The 19,887-nt window shown below is 42.3% G+C and overlaps 1 protein-coding gene across 2 annotated transcripts in view; it reads left to right on the top strand.

The window, feature by feature from the left end:
- The first annotated feature begins 6,355 nt into the window (after nucleotides 1-6,355).
- The window catches only part of mapkap1 (MAPK associated protein 1), a 14,971-nt gene continuing 1,439 nt past the window's right edge, over nucleotides 6,356-19,887 (top strand). The window contains exons 1-12 of one of the 2 annotated variants that reach the window (XM_068574715.1): nucleotides 6,356-6,477; nucleotides 7,705-8,190; nucleotides 10,723-10,812; nucleotides 11,209-11,357; nucleotides 11,499-11,671; nucleotides 11,763-11,939; nucleotides 12,248-12,357; nucleotides 13,047-13,154; nucleotides 13,734-13,874; nucleotides 14,618-14,755; nucleotides 16,996-17,093; nucleotides 19,530-19,887. The exon at nucleotides 19,530-19,887 is cut by the window's right edge and continues 1,439 nt beyond it. In XM_068574715.1, coding sequence (XP_068430816.1) covers nucleotides 7,908-8,190; nucleotides 10,723-10,812; nucleotides 11,209-11,357; nucleotides 11,499-11,671; nucleotides 11,763-11,939; nucleotides 12,248-12,357; nucleotides 13,047-13,154; nucleotides 13,734-13,874; nucleotides 14,618-14,755; nucleotides 16,996-17,093; nucleotides 19,530-19,652 — 1,590 coding nt within the window. In that variant the 5' untranslated portion in view covers nucleotides 6,356-6,477; nucleotides 7,705-7,907 and the 3' untranslated portion in view covers nucleotides 19,653-19,887. Of the gene's footprint in view, nucleotides 6,610-7,704; nucleotides 8,191-10,722; nucleotides 10,813-11,208; nucleotides 11,358-11,498; nucleotides 11,672-11,762; nucleotides 11,940-12,247; nucleotides 12,358-13,046; nucleotides 13,155-13,733; nucleotides 13,875-14,617; nucleotides 14,756-16,995; nucleotides 17,094-19,529 lie in introns of both variants that reach the window. The other variant, XM_068574714.1, reaches the window with a different exon arrangement.

Here is a 19,887-nt window from a genome sequence, read left to right as displayed (position 1 = left end):
CCCCTCTCCCGCCCCGCTGCGACGTATCGAACCTCGGCGTAAACAATGCCACCTGCTAATGATGCAGTGTGTTGTGTGTGTTTGGACGCTTTCTGTTGACTTCTTGATAAACAAACAAAACGAGAGCGAGGATTGCCTCGTTTGTTTTATAGTTTAAAGATACTAAGTTGTCTTAGTTTTTTAGTTTGAAACCAAAAACATAAAAGCACAGTTGTTTTTTTCCCGTGTGTATCCAAAAACGAAAATACGAGAGAACCAAACTCAAATAACGAGACGATTTTGTTTTTTGCAAATCCGTCTTATGTTTTTTCTTTTGAAGAGAGACGCAAAGCAGGTGACCCGGAATGTATGTCAAAATAGAAGTCAAGGCAATAGAAGGATTGGAGGGAAGTTATATAGTTTAATCAAAGTATTTTTTACCCAGGTGACCCGATAAGTTGTTTAGAACATTGTATCGTGTGATGGCAAAACATGTATGATTCTGTTGTAGCCTGCATCTTTGTGTATCTAATGTTTTTTAGGATGTGCTCAGTTAAAAATGGCAAAGCAAGGGGGTTTTAAGGTAGAGAGGAAGAAAAACTATGGGAAAGGTTAAAGAACACAGCATAGGTTAACCACATACTCACATCTGCTATGTTTTCTTCTGTTACCCTGCTCCAGATAACCACAATTGAAACTTAGACATGTGCGCCTAAATTCCCAAACCCTGTGAACCAGTTAAAGATAGGTTAGGGTCATGTCAAGGACAGCTACCTGTATGTAAAAATACTGATGCACAAACAATGTTTCGTTTCAGGTTTTTTTCCACAGCTCACTGAGATTCGTGCCTGTGGAACTTTCTTCTGTTTGCAAGCAAAATAAACGACAACAGACAACTTTGATTCCGTCTAGAACTCTGTTTATTTTTTATATTCATTGAAAACTTTAACTCCAGTGTTCACAGACATCTTTAACAGCTCGCTGCATGGAGACATGCCACGTTCCTGCCTGCTTTAAGGCCTCAACCTTCATCCCAGTTCCCAAAAAAAACAAGGATCACAGGACACGATAAGCCCATCGCCCTGACCTTAGTGGTCATGAAGCCACCTCAAAACCCCCACCAGCCCACTCATGGACCCCCTGCAATTTGCCTACAGAACCAACAGGTCCGTAGACGATAAAGTCAACATGGCCCTCCACTTTCTCCTCCAGCATCTGGACTCATCAGGGTCCTACGTCAGGATCTCCCTCTGCCTTTAATACCATCATCCCTTCTATGCTGCAGGAGACGCTCTCCCAGCTGCAAGTGCCCAACTCCACATGCAAGTGGATCACAGACTTCCTGTCTGACAGGAAGCAGCATGTGAAGCTGGGAAACATGTCTCAACACCGGCTCCCCCCAAAGCTGTGTTCTTTCCCCTCTGCTCTTCTCCCTGTACACCAACAGCTGCACCTCCAGTCACCAGTCCGTCCAGCTCTTGATGAAGTTTGCGGTTGACACCCCCCTCGTTGGACTTATCTCTGGTGGGGATGAGTCCGCCTCCAGGTGGGAGACTGACCACCTGGTGACCTGGTGCAGTCAAAACAACCTGGAGCTCAACACTCTGAAGACAGAGGAGATGGTCGTGGATTTCCACAAGAAGGCGGCCCCACCTGCACCCATCACCCTGTGTGACTCCCTGTCACCGCTGTGAGGGAGTGGTCTGGCTGTATGTTTATTTGCATCACACCTCTGAAACATCAAATGTATAATTGGCATTGGAATAATTGACTAAACAAAAACATCTTGTCATTCATTTGCATTCACCTTTCAAATAGGGTTAAAGATAGATTAAGCTCCTGGTTCTCCACAGAACTCTCCATGATGGTTCAGGCCAGCAACAAAGCCTGGACTTCGACACATTAACGGGTGACTTTCAGGCAACTCAGGAATAAATGCACATCGTCCTTAAAATATAGCAAAGGACATTTGTCAGATAAAATACATTTTTAGCTCTTTTACAAACCTGTATGGATTTTGCAAAGCATGAAATATACATGAAAACACATCCGCTCTCTTTTCCATCTTAAGTTTAGTTGAATGATTTCCTATACATTAGACACACGTTTTGCTGCTGCTGGGAATCCGTTCGATATGTGTACTTTTAACAGTAAGCTTTCAGCTGATGGGCCTCTTTACACTCTCAGCTCACTCACAGGCCCTCACTTCCTCTGCTTTATTGAGGAACTTTAAGTTATCGATTGCAGGCGGGGTACATCAGGGTAGATAAAGTAGATCCTGATTCATTTATTTTTTTAACCCTGTGCCCCAATTATTGCTGAGCAAATTACACATCTCGTAAATCTCTCCATTTTTACATGCGTTGCTGACACTGCTTTTACTTTGCTTATAAATGATATCTGGTTGGTCAATCTAACAACATTATTTCACATGGAGGAGCATGTGATATTGAATTTGATTTTAAGTCCTGTTAATGGTTTTCAGGACTATTAGGTCAATAAGTGTAATCTTGGGACATAACTGATCTATGAAAAGGAGTTCCACAACACTCTGTCTAGTTCAACATTTTATTCTGGACAATAGTTTGCATATTCCCACTCTTAATAGGGTCCCATATTATTACACATATCTATACATTTTCCCCGATCCATATCTTATCAACCATTGTCATTGTAGCCCCACTGTCCAAACAGGCTTCAGTCACTATTCCTTGTATTGAACAGGAAAGGATCAAAACTGTTCCTAATTCTGTGGCCTGTGTAACTTTTACAATGGGCTGCCACATAAGTGTATCTTGGTTTTTTTCCACATATGAAAGCAGATCTGTTCTATAGACACACACAGTAGGTTGCCACGTGATTCCTCACTGAGCCAGGCGCTGCTGCAGTTGCCACAGGTTTAGGGTAACATCTCTCCGCTTCTATTTTCTACTGAATGACATACAATATAACGTCGTCTTTTGTGGCTGCCGACTTGAACATTCGATTCGTGGCAACCCACTATCTTTTGGGGAGTTTTTCCTGATCCGATGTGAGGTCCTGGGACACGGATCCTGTCGTATTTGTACAGACTGTAAAGCCCTCTGGGTCCAATTTATAATTTGTGATTTTGGATTATACAAAATAAACTGAATTGAATTGGCTTTGGAAGTCCAGTAAGCCCTGTTTCTAACTGGTTCTGGAATGACATACCATGAGGGATGTGACTGTTGAAGAGATCACAATGAATATCAGAACTCCATCACTTGGAAACCCATCATACAGATTTTCAACAGCCTCGTCCTCTTTCTCGCGCTCATCAGTCCATGTTCCTTCAGCAAAGCAGGATTAGGTGGTGAATATAAATCAGAGCTTACATTGTTGCAGGCGTATATTTTCTGCCTCCACTTGGTTATAGAATCCCATAAAGATTTTGAAACTGTCTTCGTCACGGATTTGAAACATATCAACATCATTAGTGATGTTTCTCAGCACCTTTCTTTCGTATGCGATTCACTCTTCACTGCTTCAGCAAAGACCTGATTAACGGCTCTTGCAAACATGGGATTGTGTCATTCTCAAGTCCTACGGTACTTGGGGTACAATAAAAAAAAATTCACATTTTCAGTAAATTAGCATCTACTTGGTACTGAATTAGCGGTTCTACTGATATCCCTACCTTCAGGTACTTACCAGAGCTGCATGTGGATGGGCTACACTCAACAGCTATTACTTTTGTGAGTGCTTTCAAAACATCTAGAATATCTCTGCTTGCATAAGCAATCATTTCAGCCTGCAAGCAGAAAAACATGCTTTGATCTGTCATCTGATGTCATCCCGGAGTGCAAAACTATCATTGCTCTCCTGCTGGCAAACCTTCCTCCTGCTTACTTACGAGTTGTGCACGGACTGTATTTGTAAAAAGCCTTCTAGTCTTCCAACCACTGAAAGCTCTAATACATGTCATCTCTGTTACGTTGCTCATTCTGGTCCCATGACATCTATTGCTTCTGTCCATCCGGACAGAGGGATCCTCCTCTGTTGCTCTCCTTCATGTTTCTTCCCTTTTTTCCCTGTGAAAGGGTTTTTACTATCTTTATTTGGGGAGGTTTTTCTTGATCCAATGTGAGGTCTTTGGACAGGATGTTATGTGTACAGATTGTAGAGCCATCAGAGGAAAATCTTGTATTTATGATTTTGGGCTATACAAAATGAACTGAATTAAATTGAATCATTCACTCATTCATACACTCATGATGGGAGCTACCATCCAATGCATCACCTTTCCATCAGCAGTTAGCATTATCGCACTGCCACTTCCGTCATTTGTAGTCAATAGGTCTTTTGAATGTAGTATTGGTTCGATGTCTGAAATGAGGTCTATTAATATAAGCTTCAGATAGTTAAACGTTTTGTTCTTTGATATAAAATATTTCAGTAAATATACCCTCTTGTTAATTTGAAGTGTCTTATAAAAGGCTGTTGCTAACAAGTGAAACTTATTAGCAAGTGGGAACTTGTTAGCAACAAGCGGCCATATTTCGTCTCGTTTAGCCACCTGTTAGCAACAGCTAACATTGTTTTTGCCTGTTAGTTTTCTACTTCAAATTGTTGGCTTTTTTTTTTTTTTTTTAACTTCTGGTGATTTCAAACAGCAGAAAAGAGTGCAGGAGGAAAATGTAAAAAGAGGGTGCTATGGATGATAATTGTAGTAAAGCAATTTAAATAAGAAAGAGTGTCTAGACACATAACAGCTGTCCACAACACAATGGATGCATTGAGACGCTCTATAAAAGAGCTCTGGCAACAGTCCAGAAAACGATTAGAAAAGCAAAACATGCATATTGAAGACAATTGTATATATTGCATATAACCGGGAGAGAAAGTCAACTGTTGGGAATGCTTCAAAAACATGAGTGGTATAAGGATCAATTTTGTGATCTCAAAATGTAGAAGAAAAAATTAAGTCCTCAGCTCAGGAAATCTGTCTCCAAAGGCTGGACAGTGAAGAGAAAAATATCCTTGCACAACACCCAGAAGTTACAGAAAGAAGGACTCGGCCAGGAGAAGACCTTGATTTGCCATTTGACTTGAGGAGAGCTATGGCTAATGCACAGCAAACAAACCGATCAACACACTTTCTCAAGAGTAAAGATCTTTTGTTTATTCATAAGAGTGGTTTTTGTATGGGTCAAAAGAACCTGACACCGGTCATAGTGCTGCATTCTTCATACCTTATTATGAAGGCAGTGAAAAAGAGAATATCAGTTCAGCGTTATACACAGCCAAATTAATTGGAATAATGTTAGCATTACAATGGAGGGGGGACGGAGGGACAGAGGGTGGGGGGTGGTAAATAAGTCCAGTGCAGTAATCGCTTTAGGCTAATTAATCATAAAAACAACAGGTAATTGTCATACACTTAAACAATGCGGAGGTTATAATTATCATGCCGGACATAATGCACAACACTTGACAAGAATAGTGGGACTTCAGTAACACAGGAAGACATCTGCTCAGTATTCAAAAAACATGTTGGAGTTGGTAGAATACCAAGAGCCCAAAGGAGGAGTATAGGACATACAAGATTAAATCAAACACATTCTAGAATAAGAAAACACCCAATTTGACTTCACAAAGACTAATAAACCAGAAACAGTTTAACGTGCAATATTGGGTTGCAATGGGTATGACAAAGAAAGAAGGAATTATTTTTAGGACTGATAAATGGAAAACATAATGCTACATTGGATATTATGTTAGGGAAGGCATCAAGGGTCTCTTCAGTTGATCCAGAATGCTGCAGCTTGTGTATTAACGAGGACTAGAAAGAGAGATCACATTACTCCTGTGTTGGCTGCTCTCCACTGGCTTCCTGTAAGATTACGAATTATATTTTAAATCCTTCTCCTCACCTACAAAGCCTTAACTGGTAATGCACTAGTATATTTTAAGGAGCTTTTAGTGCAAAACTACCCCACAAGTTGCGCTCATTGAATGCAGGGTTACTTGTGGTTCCCAGAGTCTTAAAAATTAGGTTGGGGACTAGAGCCTTCAGTTATCAAGCTCCTCCTCTGTGGAATAAGCTTCAACTTTCAGTCAGAGGAGCAGACACAGTCACTTAATTTAAGAGTAGACTTAAGACTTTCCTCTTTGACACAGCTGATATTAGGGCTGGCTCTGGTTTGCCCTGCTCCAGCCCCTAGATATGCTGCTATAGGCCTAGACTGCTGGGAGGCATCTTATGATACACTGAGCTACTTAAATACTTAAATGCAACAGGAATAGACAATAGAGATAATTACTTTATTGTTTTCTTTTCCAGTAAATCTACTGCTCAACACTCCAGTCCAGTGGGCGGTGGTAATACATTTGTAAGCGGGCTTGCCAGCCACGAATAAACACCGAAGAAGAGGAAGAAGGGGGAACTCCAAAGAAGAAGAAGAAAAAGAAGTGACCGGAATTAAAACTGGGTTCGCTGCTGCTTGTCTGTGCAGGGAGCACAGCAGACCGCGTCAGGTTGCAGTTGTGTTATGATTTCGCTATAGTACATAGCTACTAGTGTAAATAGTTCGTGTCACTACTGGGAGTAGGCATGGAAAATGGGACAATGTAGATATGTCGTTCCCTTATCGGATGTGACTTCTAAAGGTGGGACAACCACACGAACGGACGTCAACTAACAGTGACTCTTGGGAGGCTTTGGTAGCAGCTAGGAGCTAGCCCTAACCGCAGTCGGCCAACCAATGAAGGCTTCAGTGATGTTAGCCGAAACAAGCTGACGAGCTGGCTAAATACAGTTAACACGACGCGCACTGACATCCGTGACTACACGTGTTTATATGAATATCGAGCACAGCTGCGACTTTGCTAACGAGAGCTTATATGTAGGGTTTAAAGTTAGCTCGTTAGCTAGGTAAGCTAACCTTAGCTGTTAGCTAACCGTTACCGGGGAGCCGTCGCTTTTTAATTAAATTGTTCGGGGAGAGCTTTTACGTGCAATATATTAACCACAAAGCGGTCAATATGCACATTCATAGTTTGTCTAAAAAACAAAACAAATAAGCGCTACAAATAAGAAACTTTGCAGGTTGTGCGTTAGCTTCTGTTAGCACCTGTCGAGGAAAGCCTTTGTGGTAATAACTGGCTCTGCGAAATGAAATAAAGGCCATAAGATATGATTGTAACAATGTGTGGCTGGGCATCTGGTGCTGCGTGTTTGCTAACGTTAGAGCTAGTGTAACCCCCGGGGACGGAATTGTTTTGCCCTTATTCAAAGCTCTCATCTTGGTGTTGAAATCACCAACAGCTTTGTGTTCACAGTGTCAACACTCAGGACACTCTGTTCCTTTTCTTTTTAGTAAGAGGTCATTTGTTTACTGGTCGACTCGTACCAGAGTCTTTGATGACATGTCAGTATTGTGACTATCACTAAATCACAAACTGGTCAGACTAACGTTTAGGGTCCGGTACACGGACATCATCTGGTATGTCGGTGTGACATGTTGAATGGCACAGGATCTATATGTGATGTATAGTCTTGATTGATGATGTATGGACTTGATTTTGTTTAGTTTTCCATAATGAATTGTAAAATGTGCAGTCCAAGAACAACACTTCCCTGCAGTTCGGGCCTGGCAAGCCTTTACAATTGTTGACTTTACAAAGATTTGGCTTTAAATCTCCGGCATTATTTGACCATCACCCTCCCACACCGTGTAATACCTGTTATTTTGCTCCACACAGGTGCTGGCACCTTTCCTGCCTTGGTGCAGAGGGAGTAATCAGGAGATGGAAAAGATGACCGCACTCCACTTCTCACCGGCCACTACTTTAAGACTCTCAGAAAGAGACTGAAAGGAGAGAGAGAGATCCTCTGGACTACAGGCAAGAGGGCGAGACAAACAGAAACCATCCAAAGCTATCAGCCATCTTCCGAAGCAGAGGAAATGGCTTTCTTGGACAACCCGGCCATTATTCTGGCCCACATCAGACAGTCTCATGTGACCAGTGACGATACGGGAATGTGTGAGATGGTACTAATAGACCAGGATGTGGATCTGGAGAAGTGCCAGCTGGCTCTGGTACCTGGCAGCAGCTGTGGGTCAACGGGGTCGGGCCCCCTGATCGAGGGAGACGGCAGCATGACAGACAATCATGCCTGCGACCTCTCCCAGTCCATGGACATCACCTCCAGCTGGGACTTTGGCATCCGTCGGCGCTCCAACACAGGTAAGCGCATCTCCATGCTCCGGCCAGTTAGCAGGGCAGGCTTTCTGTCAGGCACACCTCCCCCTCGGTCGTTATGGCAGGGGCAGCCAGAAAGCCGGTTCTGCTGTGGTTTGAAGGGGGTTTGTGTGTCTAATCTGGGCCAGTGGTTTAGTGAGGCTCATGTTAAATTGTGTGTGATCAGATTGCAGCTCACTGTGTGAATGTTATTGATTGCTGTAAGGTGAGTAGCACAGATCACATTTACAATAATTCATCTTGAGTATACTTTGTAAATCAAGCAGTCAATGTCAGATTGTTCTTTTTTTTCTTTTCTTGTCTTTTTTTTGCTCTCTGTAACCAATAACTATTTTGTTAAACCTTTAATCACCAGAACGATAGCCTCATTTCTAAGTTCCCTTTTATTGCTCATGTCTTTGAAGCCTACAGCTGTCCTCTATGAGCACAACCTTCTTGGCATCTTTCTGTCTGCTTTTTCTGTCTGTTGCACTCAAGGGAAATGTCTCCTCTCAGTCTCAAACTACTTCTTCATTCAAAGTGAGGCAGGAGTGACAATTGGATGTGATTGCTGCTTTTGATCCTGTCTACCACTATATCTTGGTAGAGAGGCTCAGGCAGTGGGCGAGTATCTTTATCAGCTTTGGAGTGGTTCTTTTATCACGTTTCAGACATGACTTTCTCAGTTTCTGTTCACCGCTATGTCAGTCTCATTATCAGCTTTTTTATTTTTATTTTGTATTTTAATTCTGGCAATGTGTCTGCAAGAGATGGTCAAACTGGAACAAGGCTACTTTTAAACCAACACTTGTCAATAAAAACAGCTCCATCTGTCAGTCAGTTGCTGATGTTACAACAACAACAAAAGAATACTGTACTGCAGCCACTTAGGCATTAAGGGTGTGTAGAGGAGAAGAGCGTCACAAACCCCCAACGCCGAAGAGAGAGCATCATGGCGGCTGTGGCTCAAGAGCAAAAAGCCATAGAGAGCCAGATGTAGCTCGCAGTTAGGACACAATCCGGGTCTGAACAGCTGCATACATACCCCCTGTTATGTATGGAGCTCAGGGACCCTGAAAGACACATCAGTCTGTTTTGACAAGCAGATCATTAGGGTGAAGAAAAAGCTTCTCCTCGTGACCACTGTTATGAAAGACTCTTGATAGGACAATGTTGTTTGAAAAAAAAAATATCAAGCAACTTAGGGGTCAATGTTTTTTTAAATTATTTGCTTGCCTAGTTGGAGTCCTGGAAGCCAGGAGTACATTGCTACCTGCCCCTATGCATGTACATATATGCAGTAATACTTATTACGCTATTACGCTATTATGCTAAGTTGCGATTTGATAAAATCAAATCGCAACTTAGTCCAATGTTATTTGCCATGTTTAATCTTTATTTAGATGCATACATTTTAAGCCAACCAAGTAAACTCCAGTGTCCGGGACAAGTGAAATGCTCACCTGGTGCTTCAGTTGGTAGACGGCACTGCAACCTTTTCTTTGCTAGTGGCCGATCTGTGCTTTGCGTGTGCAACTCTCAACACAGATGAGAAGAAAGCGAGATGGCTCCCTCCATTGCTATTTCCATCATTGGTTCGGAAAAAATAACAACCTGACTAATGTTTTGCATTACCACTTGCCCGTTTTGGCAAATGATTTATTTACTGCCGCCACTAAGGTCCCTCTTTGTTTGCCCTGGGTAAGCGGGCAATCCTTGTTGCTGAGCTCTGTCACCTAATTGCCATATTTATTATTATCAACTGCAACTTAATTTCCCCTTAAGCATAATAAAGTGCTCTCGTGGCTTAAATCCCAAGGCTTGGGCTGTCGGGTAGTCTTCAAATGGTACTGAGTTTGAGTTGGCATGTGGAGGGTGTAATATGACGTGTAAAAATTAAAAAAATTAAATTAAATTAGTTTGAATCAAATTAAGAGTTTGAATCTGTTTTAAGATATATTCAAGTGTTTAAATTTGAAGATAATTCTGGTTTTGGTGACAGAGGGAGTCCAAAGGTAGACGGCACGTCTCTTTTTGACTCCCTTGAGTTTTGCTCTAATTTTGGTGGAGTGCTGGTCTTGGTTCTGGGTTGTGGGTAGAGAGATGCAATCCTGACACTTTCAGCCTTGAGATTGAGTACTGACCTGTGGTGGCTGTCTCATCAGGACTCCAACAACACAGCCGAGAGAAACCTGGGGCTGCTGGTAAGATCAGAGGGATGAACAAAGTGTACAAGTGTTATTTTGGTGTTAGCACCTCTTGGTGTTTGTTTTATACATATTAGTGTGTGTGTGTGTGTGTGTGTAATTATCTGTCAAAATATTCCATGGCAGAGATTAAGCGTGTCCTACTGAAAACAAATGTCCTTCTCTTCTCGTGTTGCTCTCCCAGGCCCAATGCAAGATATACACTATATTAAAACCAATGTACAGCGTACTGGTATTGTAGTTCTGTATGTTGTTAGCCATCAGACTTTTAGCAACTTTTTTGACTGTTGAGGAAATTTAAGTTGTTGTTTTTTTTTTCCTTTCTTTTTAGCGCAAAGACTTGAAAGGTTGAGGAAAGAACGGCAGAACCAAATCAAATGTAAAAACGTGCAATGGAAAGAGAGGTCGAACTCCCAGTCAGGTAATGTTCTGTACCATTTTAAATAAATATATTAAACCTATTTCAACAGCAAAGCTGCGGTAGTTACTAATATTGTAAAAAAAAAACAACTAACCTTTGTTTTAGCCGATGACAACTGGATCCACACAGATGTTACCTTTGTGCCTTCATGTAGAGACTCATACCTGCACGGAATTATACATGTAGTAAAAAAGTGCTCCAGTTTTCTCCAGCACTCTACTCTTTACTAGCTCAATCACAATGTTATAACAGTTCTTCCATTCAGACATAAAGTCCTTCAATTTGTCTGGATATGTTCCTGCAGGAAATAGCTACCGGTAGCTTCTCGTACCAATGTCCTGTAAGATAACCAAGTGACGCTGCACGTTGTTTATTACTCTGATTCTTTTGGTCCAGTGGAGGATCTAGGTTCCCTGTTTGAGAAACGGGACTGTAAGGAGAGGCCGCGGACAACAGGTACCAAATCCACCCTCTCACTTCGCCTGGAGCAGTGTCCCCAGCAGCTCAACAACCCCTTCAATGAATACTCCAAATTTGATGGCAAGGTGAGTCATTCCATATTTAGTTTCCATCTGCTCTTTTGGGTATCTTTTTTAAAAGAAACTAATGTAGAAATAAGCGTGTCATTGTACGTCAAAGAAAACGTGTACTTATTAACTCTGTAACAACCCCTTTCACTTTTTTAGGGCCACATTGGCACAACGGCAACAAAAAAGATAGACGTCTACCTCTCAATGCAGCTGGCACAGGAGAAAGTCCACCCAATGACGGTGGTGACCATCGCCAACGCTCGCGTCCACGACCTCATCGGCCTCATATGCTGGCAGTACACAAGCGAGGGGCGAGAGCCCAAACTCAAGTGAGCAAAAATAGAAGAAGACGCATTCCAACGCGTCTTGATCGTAGAATGTAAATTTTGGCTTAACGACGCAACGCGTCTGTCTCCACAGTGAGAATGTGACCGCCTACTGCCTCCACATTGCTGAGGATGATGGCGAGGTGGACACGGACTTCCCTCCGCTGGACTCCAATGAGCCCATCCACAAGTTTGGTTTCAGCACTCTGGCCTTGGTGGAGAAGTACTCCTCGCCGGGTCTCGCTTCCAGACAGTCACTGTTTGTCAGAATGTAAGTCAGAGATCATGCACGTAACCACCACTGGGGGGATGTATGTTGTGTACCTTCTGCACTGTGTGTTGTGTTTGTATGACATGTACTAGAGTGCAGAGGTGAATGGTATTAGGGCGGAACCAAATTTGTATAACCTCTGGACTTAAATGCCTCATATGTGTTTCAGTAAGATTTCTGCTCCTATTTAAAACTTTCCACACATTCAAAACTATGCATTACAAGATAGAAATGATCTAATATTTCACCATGTTAATAACTAGCAAATGGCCCTTTTCTGCCTTTTCTGTCTTTCCCCCCTATTTTAGAAATGCTGCTCATGGTTTCTCCCTAATCCCTGTGGACAGTCTGAAGGTAACCATGAAGGAGATTCTTCAGAAAGCACTCAAGAAGAGGAAAGGCTCACAGAAAGGCTCAGGTAATGAAGGGATAAAGTACATTTTGTCTTTGGCTGGTGGTTGTCTTTCTTCCAGCACATTGGTAAAACGGAAGTATATTTTAGTTTGAATAAAAGGTTTAAAGTTTAAAAATAAACTGGGCTGTAAATCGGTTTTATTGCTCTGTCAGCTGCAATGACCAAAATACATATTCTGCTTATCTGGCGTTACTGCTTTCCATTATGAATCAAAATAGAATGTGCTCAGTGTCATTTTCTCACCACACACTGTGCTCTCAGGTTTTACTGGAACAGAGTTTCTCCCTTATGATCTCCATAATCAGATTCATATGCAGAAAAGCACGGTGGGCGTTCATCGGTTCTCTCTATTCCAGTTATAAATGCAAGATCTGGCCTGTAATTTTCTTAAATGACACACAACTAGTGCCACCGTCATGTGTTGGATTAGAATCACAGACGACACCTTGTATATTAAATACAAATGTCTTATTAGCTTTAAAAAAGATTATGACAGATGAGTAACCTCTGGACATGACTTGGTGAGTTGAAGTATTATTGTTACAGCACTGGGGGCCAAAAGCTGTACTGAAAATAAGACCCAGCTTATGCAAAATGAGAACTGTCCCTTCCGATAAGGCTTTGCATCAACAACTGTCAGAACTGTCCCCCAAACTCTAAAGGCTAAGGTTTGACCCCTCTTTCTCCGGCAGGGCCCATGTATCGTCTGGAGAAGCAGACGGAGCCGAACGTCTCAGTGGACCTTGACTCGACACTAGAGAGCCAGAGCACCCTGGAGTTCTGCCTGGTCAGAGAAAACAGTAAGTGATCCCACAGCTGCCTCGTCTTCTCAATGACGGACTCCACAGCCGGTTCCACACGTCTTATCTGAGATCTCTGACGGCGATCCCACAGCTTCTCATAGTTCAGATTGAAAGAATACATCACGACAAAATGAGATTCACATTTAGTTTTCCATTCAGAGATAAGATAAGTTTTCTCCCACGGCACTTTGGGACACCAAGGAGTTTTTTTTTAAACCAAAATATATATTGCAATCCAAAATGTCTTTATACAGACATTAAAAACAAAGTTATAGCGCTCTAAGGAATAGCTCAAAGCTTCATGCAGCACGTGTGGACTGTTCATATTAGTCATTACTCAAAAAAGGCTTCACTGCATTATATTCTGTTGTCGTTGATGAAATAGATTTGTCAACATTGTTCTTAAAAGTGTATTACCAATAAAGCCTCTAGAATATTGATGTGCTAATCTCTGTAGATCTCCTTAAATAACAACCAGCAGATTAAATTTGATGAACTCTGCAGCCACAGTCCCAAGTTATAGATAACGGGTTAAAATCATGATGTTATTGTCGATTGATCTTCTTGTGTCTGCAGGCTCCAGGGGTGAGGAGAGCTCAGAGGAAGACCCCCCTATTGACATCACCACGGTCCAGGACATGTTGAGCAGCCACCACTATAAGTCCTTCAAGATCAGTATGATTCACAAGCTGCGCTTCACCACTGATGTCCAGTTAGGTATGTGCTGCTTACTGCGACGGCGTCATGCTCTGTAAAGGAGCGCATGATGTCATCTGTTGATGTTTGGAGCCACTGTTGGCTAGATTTTTTGTTATAGCGTTTTGTTTCTTTGCTTGCTGCACCGTTCACCATTTTGTTACTGCAAAGAGCGTTAATTGGTGCTGTGAACTGTTACTGCACAACATGTAGTACCAGCTGACATCAACCATCTCCTTACTGAACCAAACCGATAGTCTGACTGATGAAGCGCTCAGCTGTGGGAGTTTAGGTAGCTTTGCATTTTGATCTGTTGTGCATTCACAAACCATGTGCCACAACTGCCTGCCAGTGCACATTTATCTTGGTTGCACTTGGCTACACACTTTATTTCAGGATATTGTGTCTTTATAAACCCAAATTGAAAAGTGCCAGTCTCTTTAGTTCATGTTCTTTCCTTCTAACGTCTTTATAGAGACAGCATCTTTTTTTCCTGCTCGCATCTTCATATCTATGGAAATGGATCACCCTCTTGGCGGTCTCCTCTGAAAGGGTTCTCCGGCTCTTTTTTTGGGGTGTTACCAACTGTATTTAAAGTTGGAGCAAATCTCATGACTCTTATGTCCCCTCAATAGTTCTTGAGATACCCAGCATAACAGGAATGTGGTTTGTCTGACATTAGATACGTGTAGTCCAACAATGCATGGGTATTATGTGTATGAAATGTGTCTTCCATTGGCAAACAGATGCTCCTGTTTCTTCAGGCATTTCAGGGGAAAAGGTGGAGATCGATCCTGTCACCAATCAGAAGGCCAGCACCAAGTTCTGGATTCGACAGAAACCCATCTCCATTGACTCGGACCACCTCTGTGCCTGCGACCTCGTGGAGGAGAGAAGCCCCAGTGAGTGGACCGCACCTCGCTTCACGCTCCATGCACCATGCTCCATGCACCACGCACCATGCCCTCAGCATGATGGTCACAGTAGAAACATGCTCATAGCTTCTCTCTGACGGCTGCTTTTAGCCTGACGATGAACACAACATCTTTCCTTTAGGGATCAAGATTATTGTGAGTCCTGTGGAATTAAAACTGGCTTGGGCCTGAATCCACCCCACCTCTTTTGGTCCATATTCCACGTTGCAATCCACAGAAACGCTTGAGAAGCCAAGGGACAGTTACTGGGAGAGGGAACCGTTGCCTCATTTCTTTCTGTTCTAGCTCACAGTTAGTTCAAAGTAGTCCTGCTGTGGACTGAAATCTTTTCTATTCCGTCATTGTTGGGTGTTTACAGTGCTGCTGCTGGCCGAGCTGTCATTATTATTATTATTATTATTATTATTATTATTATTATTATTATTAACCTTTAAAAATCCACCTTATTATTCCCAAGCGACTTGATCAAAGTTAATATTCAATATTGATATTGAATGAGTGTTAAACTTCTGAGATTGATAGGACACAAGTTGCTGATCCTGTTTCCTCAACCTGTCTGATCTGTATTCTACAGTGTTACAGAAACAAAACAAGCTACTCAGAGAATTAATGTAAATTTTCTGTGAGGTTTGTCATTTTAGCCGGTGATAATGCCACCTTGAATTTTTCAATGACATTCTCTGTCTCAGGTAATTTGATTACATTTAATCTCCTGAATACAGTCACTGTAAACATGTACCGTCTTTGTCCTGCCAGGACCTTTCTCATTATAGCACCTTCAGTGTTTCGCTTACTGTTATATTAGGGGGGCGGGGCGCCCCCCAGAAGAAACCCCCCGCCTCCCTGTAATTTTCTCTATAGCGTCAGATCACAATACGTCATTTAAGGTTCTCTTTCCTATAGAACAGATCTACACCTTGTTCTGTTGTTAAACAAACTAAACGGCTGTATTTTATGGACGGGATCTACACGACAGCTTAACATTTCTGTCTCTACATGCTCGCGCATACACACTTCTCCTCTGATCTCTACATTGCGCACGGCGTTGTTCTGTCCAGATGCGCGCAGACACGTGCGTGCTGAGCACAGCAGCGGGCAGAGAGTGTAGAAAAATGTGTCGCGTGAAAAGCAGACAACTATATCTGCGTTTTAAACGCTCCCAGGTAGAAGATGGCAACAGTAGCTCTCCTGCAAAGATCACCGGAGCAGCTCTCCTGCTCAAAGTGAAACGAGCCAAAGTGCTCGCGTCTTGTACAAACAATGAGCTGCTGGCTTCACACATTACAAAGTACACGGATATCAATGCACGACTTGGCGATTTTTGGCATTTTGCCAAAAGTCAATCTCCACAAAGTCCGCGTGAAGTCGTCTTTTCTGCTGTTCCGTCTTTCAACCGGAGAAAGATCTCATCTCAACATGGAGCATGAACTGACAGTGGCCGTATCAAGTCTACAACCGCGTTTTAAAAATATGTGTAGAGGTAAGCTGCTCATTGCAGCCACTAACACTGATACAACCTGATGCTCACACATCTACTCATTCTGTTTTGTTCTGCAATTTGTTTTTAGTTTTCCAAAATGAGCTATTTAGTAGTAAGTACATATTTATTTTTTGCACAGATAGAACTTTATTTTTATTGTTTAAGTGATTGCAATTTTTTTCTTTTTGTGGTCTGACGGGGCAATTTTGGTTTAATTGAAAGTTATTGTAAGCTTCTTTATTCTATAATTTATTAAAGCACAGATGGAGTCACAAAATGATGTTATTTACAGAAAAAGTGGTCTTCCCCAGCTCCGAGGAGAGGGAGCTCCTCCGTGGTGTCAGATCACACAGACATGGCTGAAGATATGCAGACAGGAAGGGAATGCTTTTGGTTTTTGTGCCATTGTCGGTGTCGTCGAGGTTCCCCCCTGAAGCTGTATACCTAGGGGAAACACTGACCCTCCTGATACGATAGAAACCAAACCAAAATTACATTTTGCTTAATCTTGTCACCAACAAAATAAATCGGAGGGTTTTTTTTTTTAGCAAGGATTATTTCAATATGCTCCGTTTTTGACCTGCTAGTGGTCTTCCCCAGCTCCGAGGAGAGGGAGCTCCTCCGTGGTGTCAGATCACACAGACATGGCTGAAGATATGCAGACAGGACGAGAGGGCGTGGCCATTGTCCGTCTCATTAAACTCTGTTTGTCCTCCGTGTCTTACAGGTCATGCAATATTTAAGGTCACTTATCTCAGCAACCACGACTACAAGCCGCTCTTTTTCGAGTCCGATGCTGCTACCGTCAACGAAATAGTGCTCAAGGTGAGTTCTGTTTCCTGAGGCCAATGTTTTCATTCAACACTTCCTCAAGCTCATAATTCAGCGCCTTGAGTTCTGTTTCAGGGCTCAAGTTGTATAGTACCAAAGTACAACCTTCTGGTGTTTTACTTGAGTATTTCCTTTTTTATCGGGTATATAGTTTTATTTCACCGCATTTCTGATGATGTCATGGTGATGTAATCGGGGTTGGAGACCTTAATCAGGAAGCCGGAGTTCTAGACCAGGGTGTTGTTTACACAGGAAGTGTAAGTCACAGAATAAATGACTTCCTGTTAGTTACAATCTTTAGGCTACTTATAGTTTACAGATCTAGTTTGGAATTATTCATATGTGATTAGAAATTTATGTTGAGAAATGTGTGTGTAGCTGCGTCCTTTGTTCTTTTTATGTCTGCCTGTGAAATACATTACTACGGGTTTTGATATGTTCTATAAATAAGATTTTGTATTATCAACAACAAAAGATATATTTTTGGATTAAATATGAGACTAATAGTCAACAATCGAGCGCTAAGTATTACAGCTACACATAAAATAAGATTTTTCTCGTGAGATTATCGTTGACGTCAGAGAAATTCGGGATCAAGTCGGACACAAATCTACCCAGCATGCATTGCACGCTGATTATCTGTGCAGAACTGGCTCATTTCGAACGAGCCTAATGTCAATCGCCACGGGCGGTGCGCCCGCAATGGTCGGCAGCTTGAATCGATTTACTGCCAAGTGCAGGGAGGACAATGTTTTCCCTGACTTCTTTAATCATCACGGCATAATACACCAACAAGCATTATGCACTAACATGCTGAACATGAAAGAGATCATGATGCAGCAACAAAGATCGCCTGTTCTGTTCGAGCAAGAGCTCTTCAAGGCAGACTGTATATTAATATTCTAAAAAGATTAAGTCCAAACAACATTCCACTATGACTGATGACCATTTGGATGCTGGCTTCCAGCAGCTACCGTCCGGACTATGCAAGCTTGCTGATTCATTCAGTGAAGTCATCACAGTAAAATGTCATGACCAAAAATCTACAGAATTGTATTGTCATACAGTTCATATTATACACATATTGTGGGCTCATGCAGTTATGCAAGGTACGCCAATATTGTAAATATAAAGTATACTCGGTATATTTATACATTCATAATGTGTGTGTCCCGCAACATTGGAAGAAAACTCACATACTGTGAGTTCCTAAAGTGTGATACTATTTTTCTGGAATACATACATCTTTTTGAATGTAGATAGATATTTACCCAACGCAATAGAATATGGCTGGGTTAGGGTTAGTCCGACTCAGTCCGACTTGTGAGTCGGACTGTGTGTCTAGTTTCACTTCCTGTAGCAGGAACTACCACAGAGGAATTTGTTTTACTAATTTGTCACAGGTTTATATTTCTGTTCAGATTTGGTCAACAGCGATAGCGTTGAATCTGTGTAAAAGTTTACAGGCGTGTAGTAAAAGTGTAGAGGTAAAAAAAAAGAAGTCTAGTTTGAAGATGGGGTGTGGTCAGAGCGAGGGAGCTGGAAGTAGGAGGTATGTTGCTCCTGCAGAGCTTCATCGCGTCACTCGGCTCATTTTGGTTCAGCTTAAGACATCAGTGTGTTTCCTGCAGCTGTTTTCAGTAGAGCAGCTGTGATAAACCGCTGTGACAGAGTAGCTGCTGAGCGTAGCGTTCAGCACCTCAAGAGATGCAGAGATATTTCCCTCAGTTGGTGGAGACCAAAACATAACTAAACAAGAGCTATTAGACTTACATTCACACAGAAAGCATCCAGATGTAAGCTGATACTTCAGTCTACTAATCTGCTGGAAAAAAATCTTGTTTACAGATTCTTCAGATTGAATCACGTTGGTCATTGAATACTTCTAACGTACTCGTTTAAGAGTATGAATGATTGTGCTGACAAGTTCTGAATGTGTTATGTTAAATAAATGTGTTGCAAATCATTTATTTGTGGTGGGAAAAAAAAGATTATTTCACATAATATAAAGAACTATTTCAGTTTATTTTGTATAGACCAAAATCATAAATTTGCTTGAGGGGCTTTTTGAGGGCTGTACACCTGCATGCAGCGACGCGGTTTGTGGCTCCAGGTGGGAACTCAGCTGTGTCTCTTGTTTGTGTCCATGCTTAACACTTCAATAGGACCTGTCTGATTGGATAGCGAGCAGATTGATATAATAAATAAAATATAATCTGTTCACCAAAATAAAATCAGGGGTCTGGCTGACGTGTTCCAACAGCGAGCAAGAACTGATCTCGGAGCGTACAGACTTCCAGTCTTAGTTGGTGTGTGACTATGGTGGCGGCCCTTTTGAGGATGGAATGTCTTTGTTTCATTGTGTTTATGATAAAGTTTTTGATCGTTCAAATCAACATGCTGAAATATATCCTGAATGTTTATTTTCAGGTGAACTATATCCTGGAGTCCCGAGCCAGCACGTCTCGGGCCGATTATTTTGCGCAGAAGCAGCGAAAGCTGAGCCGGCGGACCAGCTTCAGTTTCCAGAAGGACAAGAAGACCGGCCAGTAGAGCGACTGGAGCTGCTCAGACACCCGTCCGTCTGCACACGCAGGGACGGACGCGCTGACGGGGACCTGACAGTCTCATGCACGGACAGCATTCGGCTGAACGGGAAGCGGAGACTGAATGGAAGGTGGAGACGGTCAGAAAATGAACCAGGAGGGCGTGTCTCTGGAGCAGCGGTCAGGTGGAAGCCTGAAGCGCCGCGGTGCGAAAACCAAGTGGACTACGCTTCTTTAAAGAA

The sequence above is a fragment of the Clinocottus analis genome, unplaced genomic scaffold (genome assembly GCF_023055335.1).
Source record: "Clinocottus analis isolate CAN_PGR_092001 unplaced genomic scaffold, fCliAna1.0.p SCAF_13, whole genome shotgun sequence".
In the NCBI taxonomy this organism is placed as follows: Eukaryota; Metazoa; Chordata; class Actinopteri; order Perciformes; family Cottidae; genus Clinocottus; species Clinocottus analis.
This window is presented reverse-complemented; position numbering and strand designations above follow the sequence as displayed.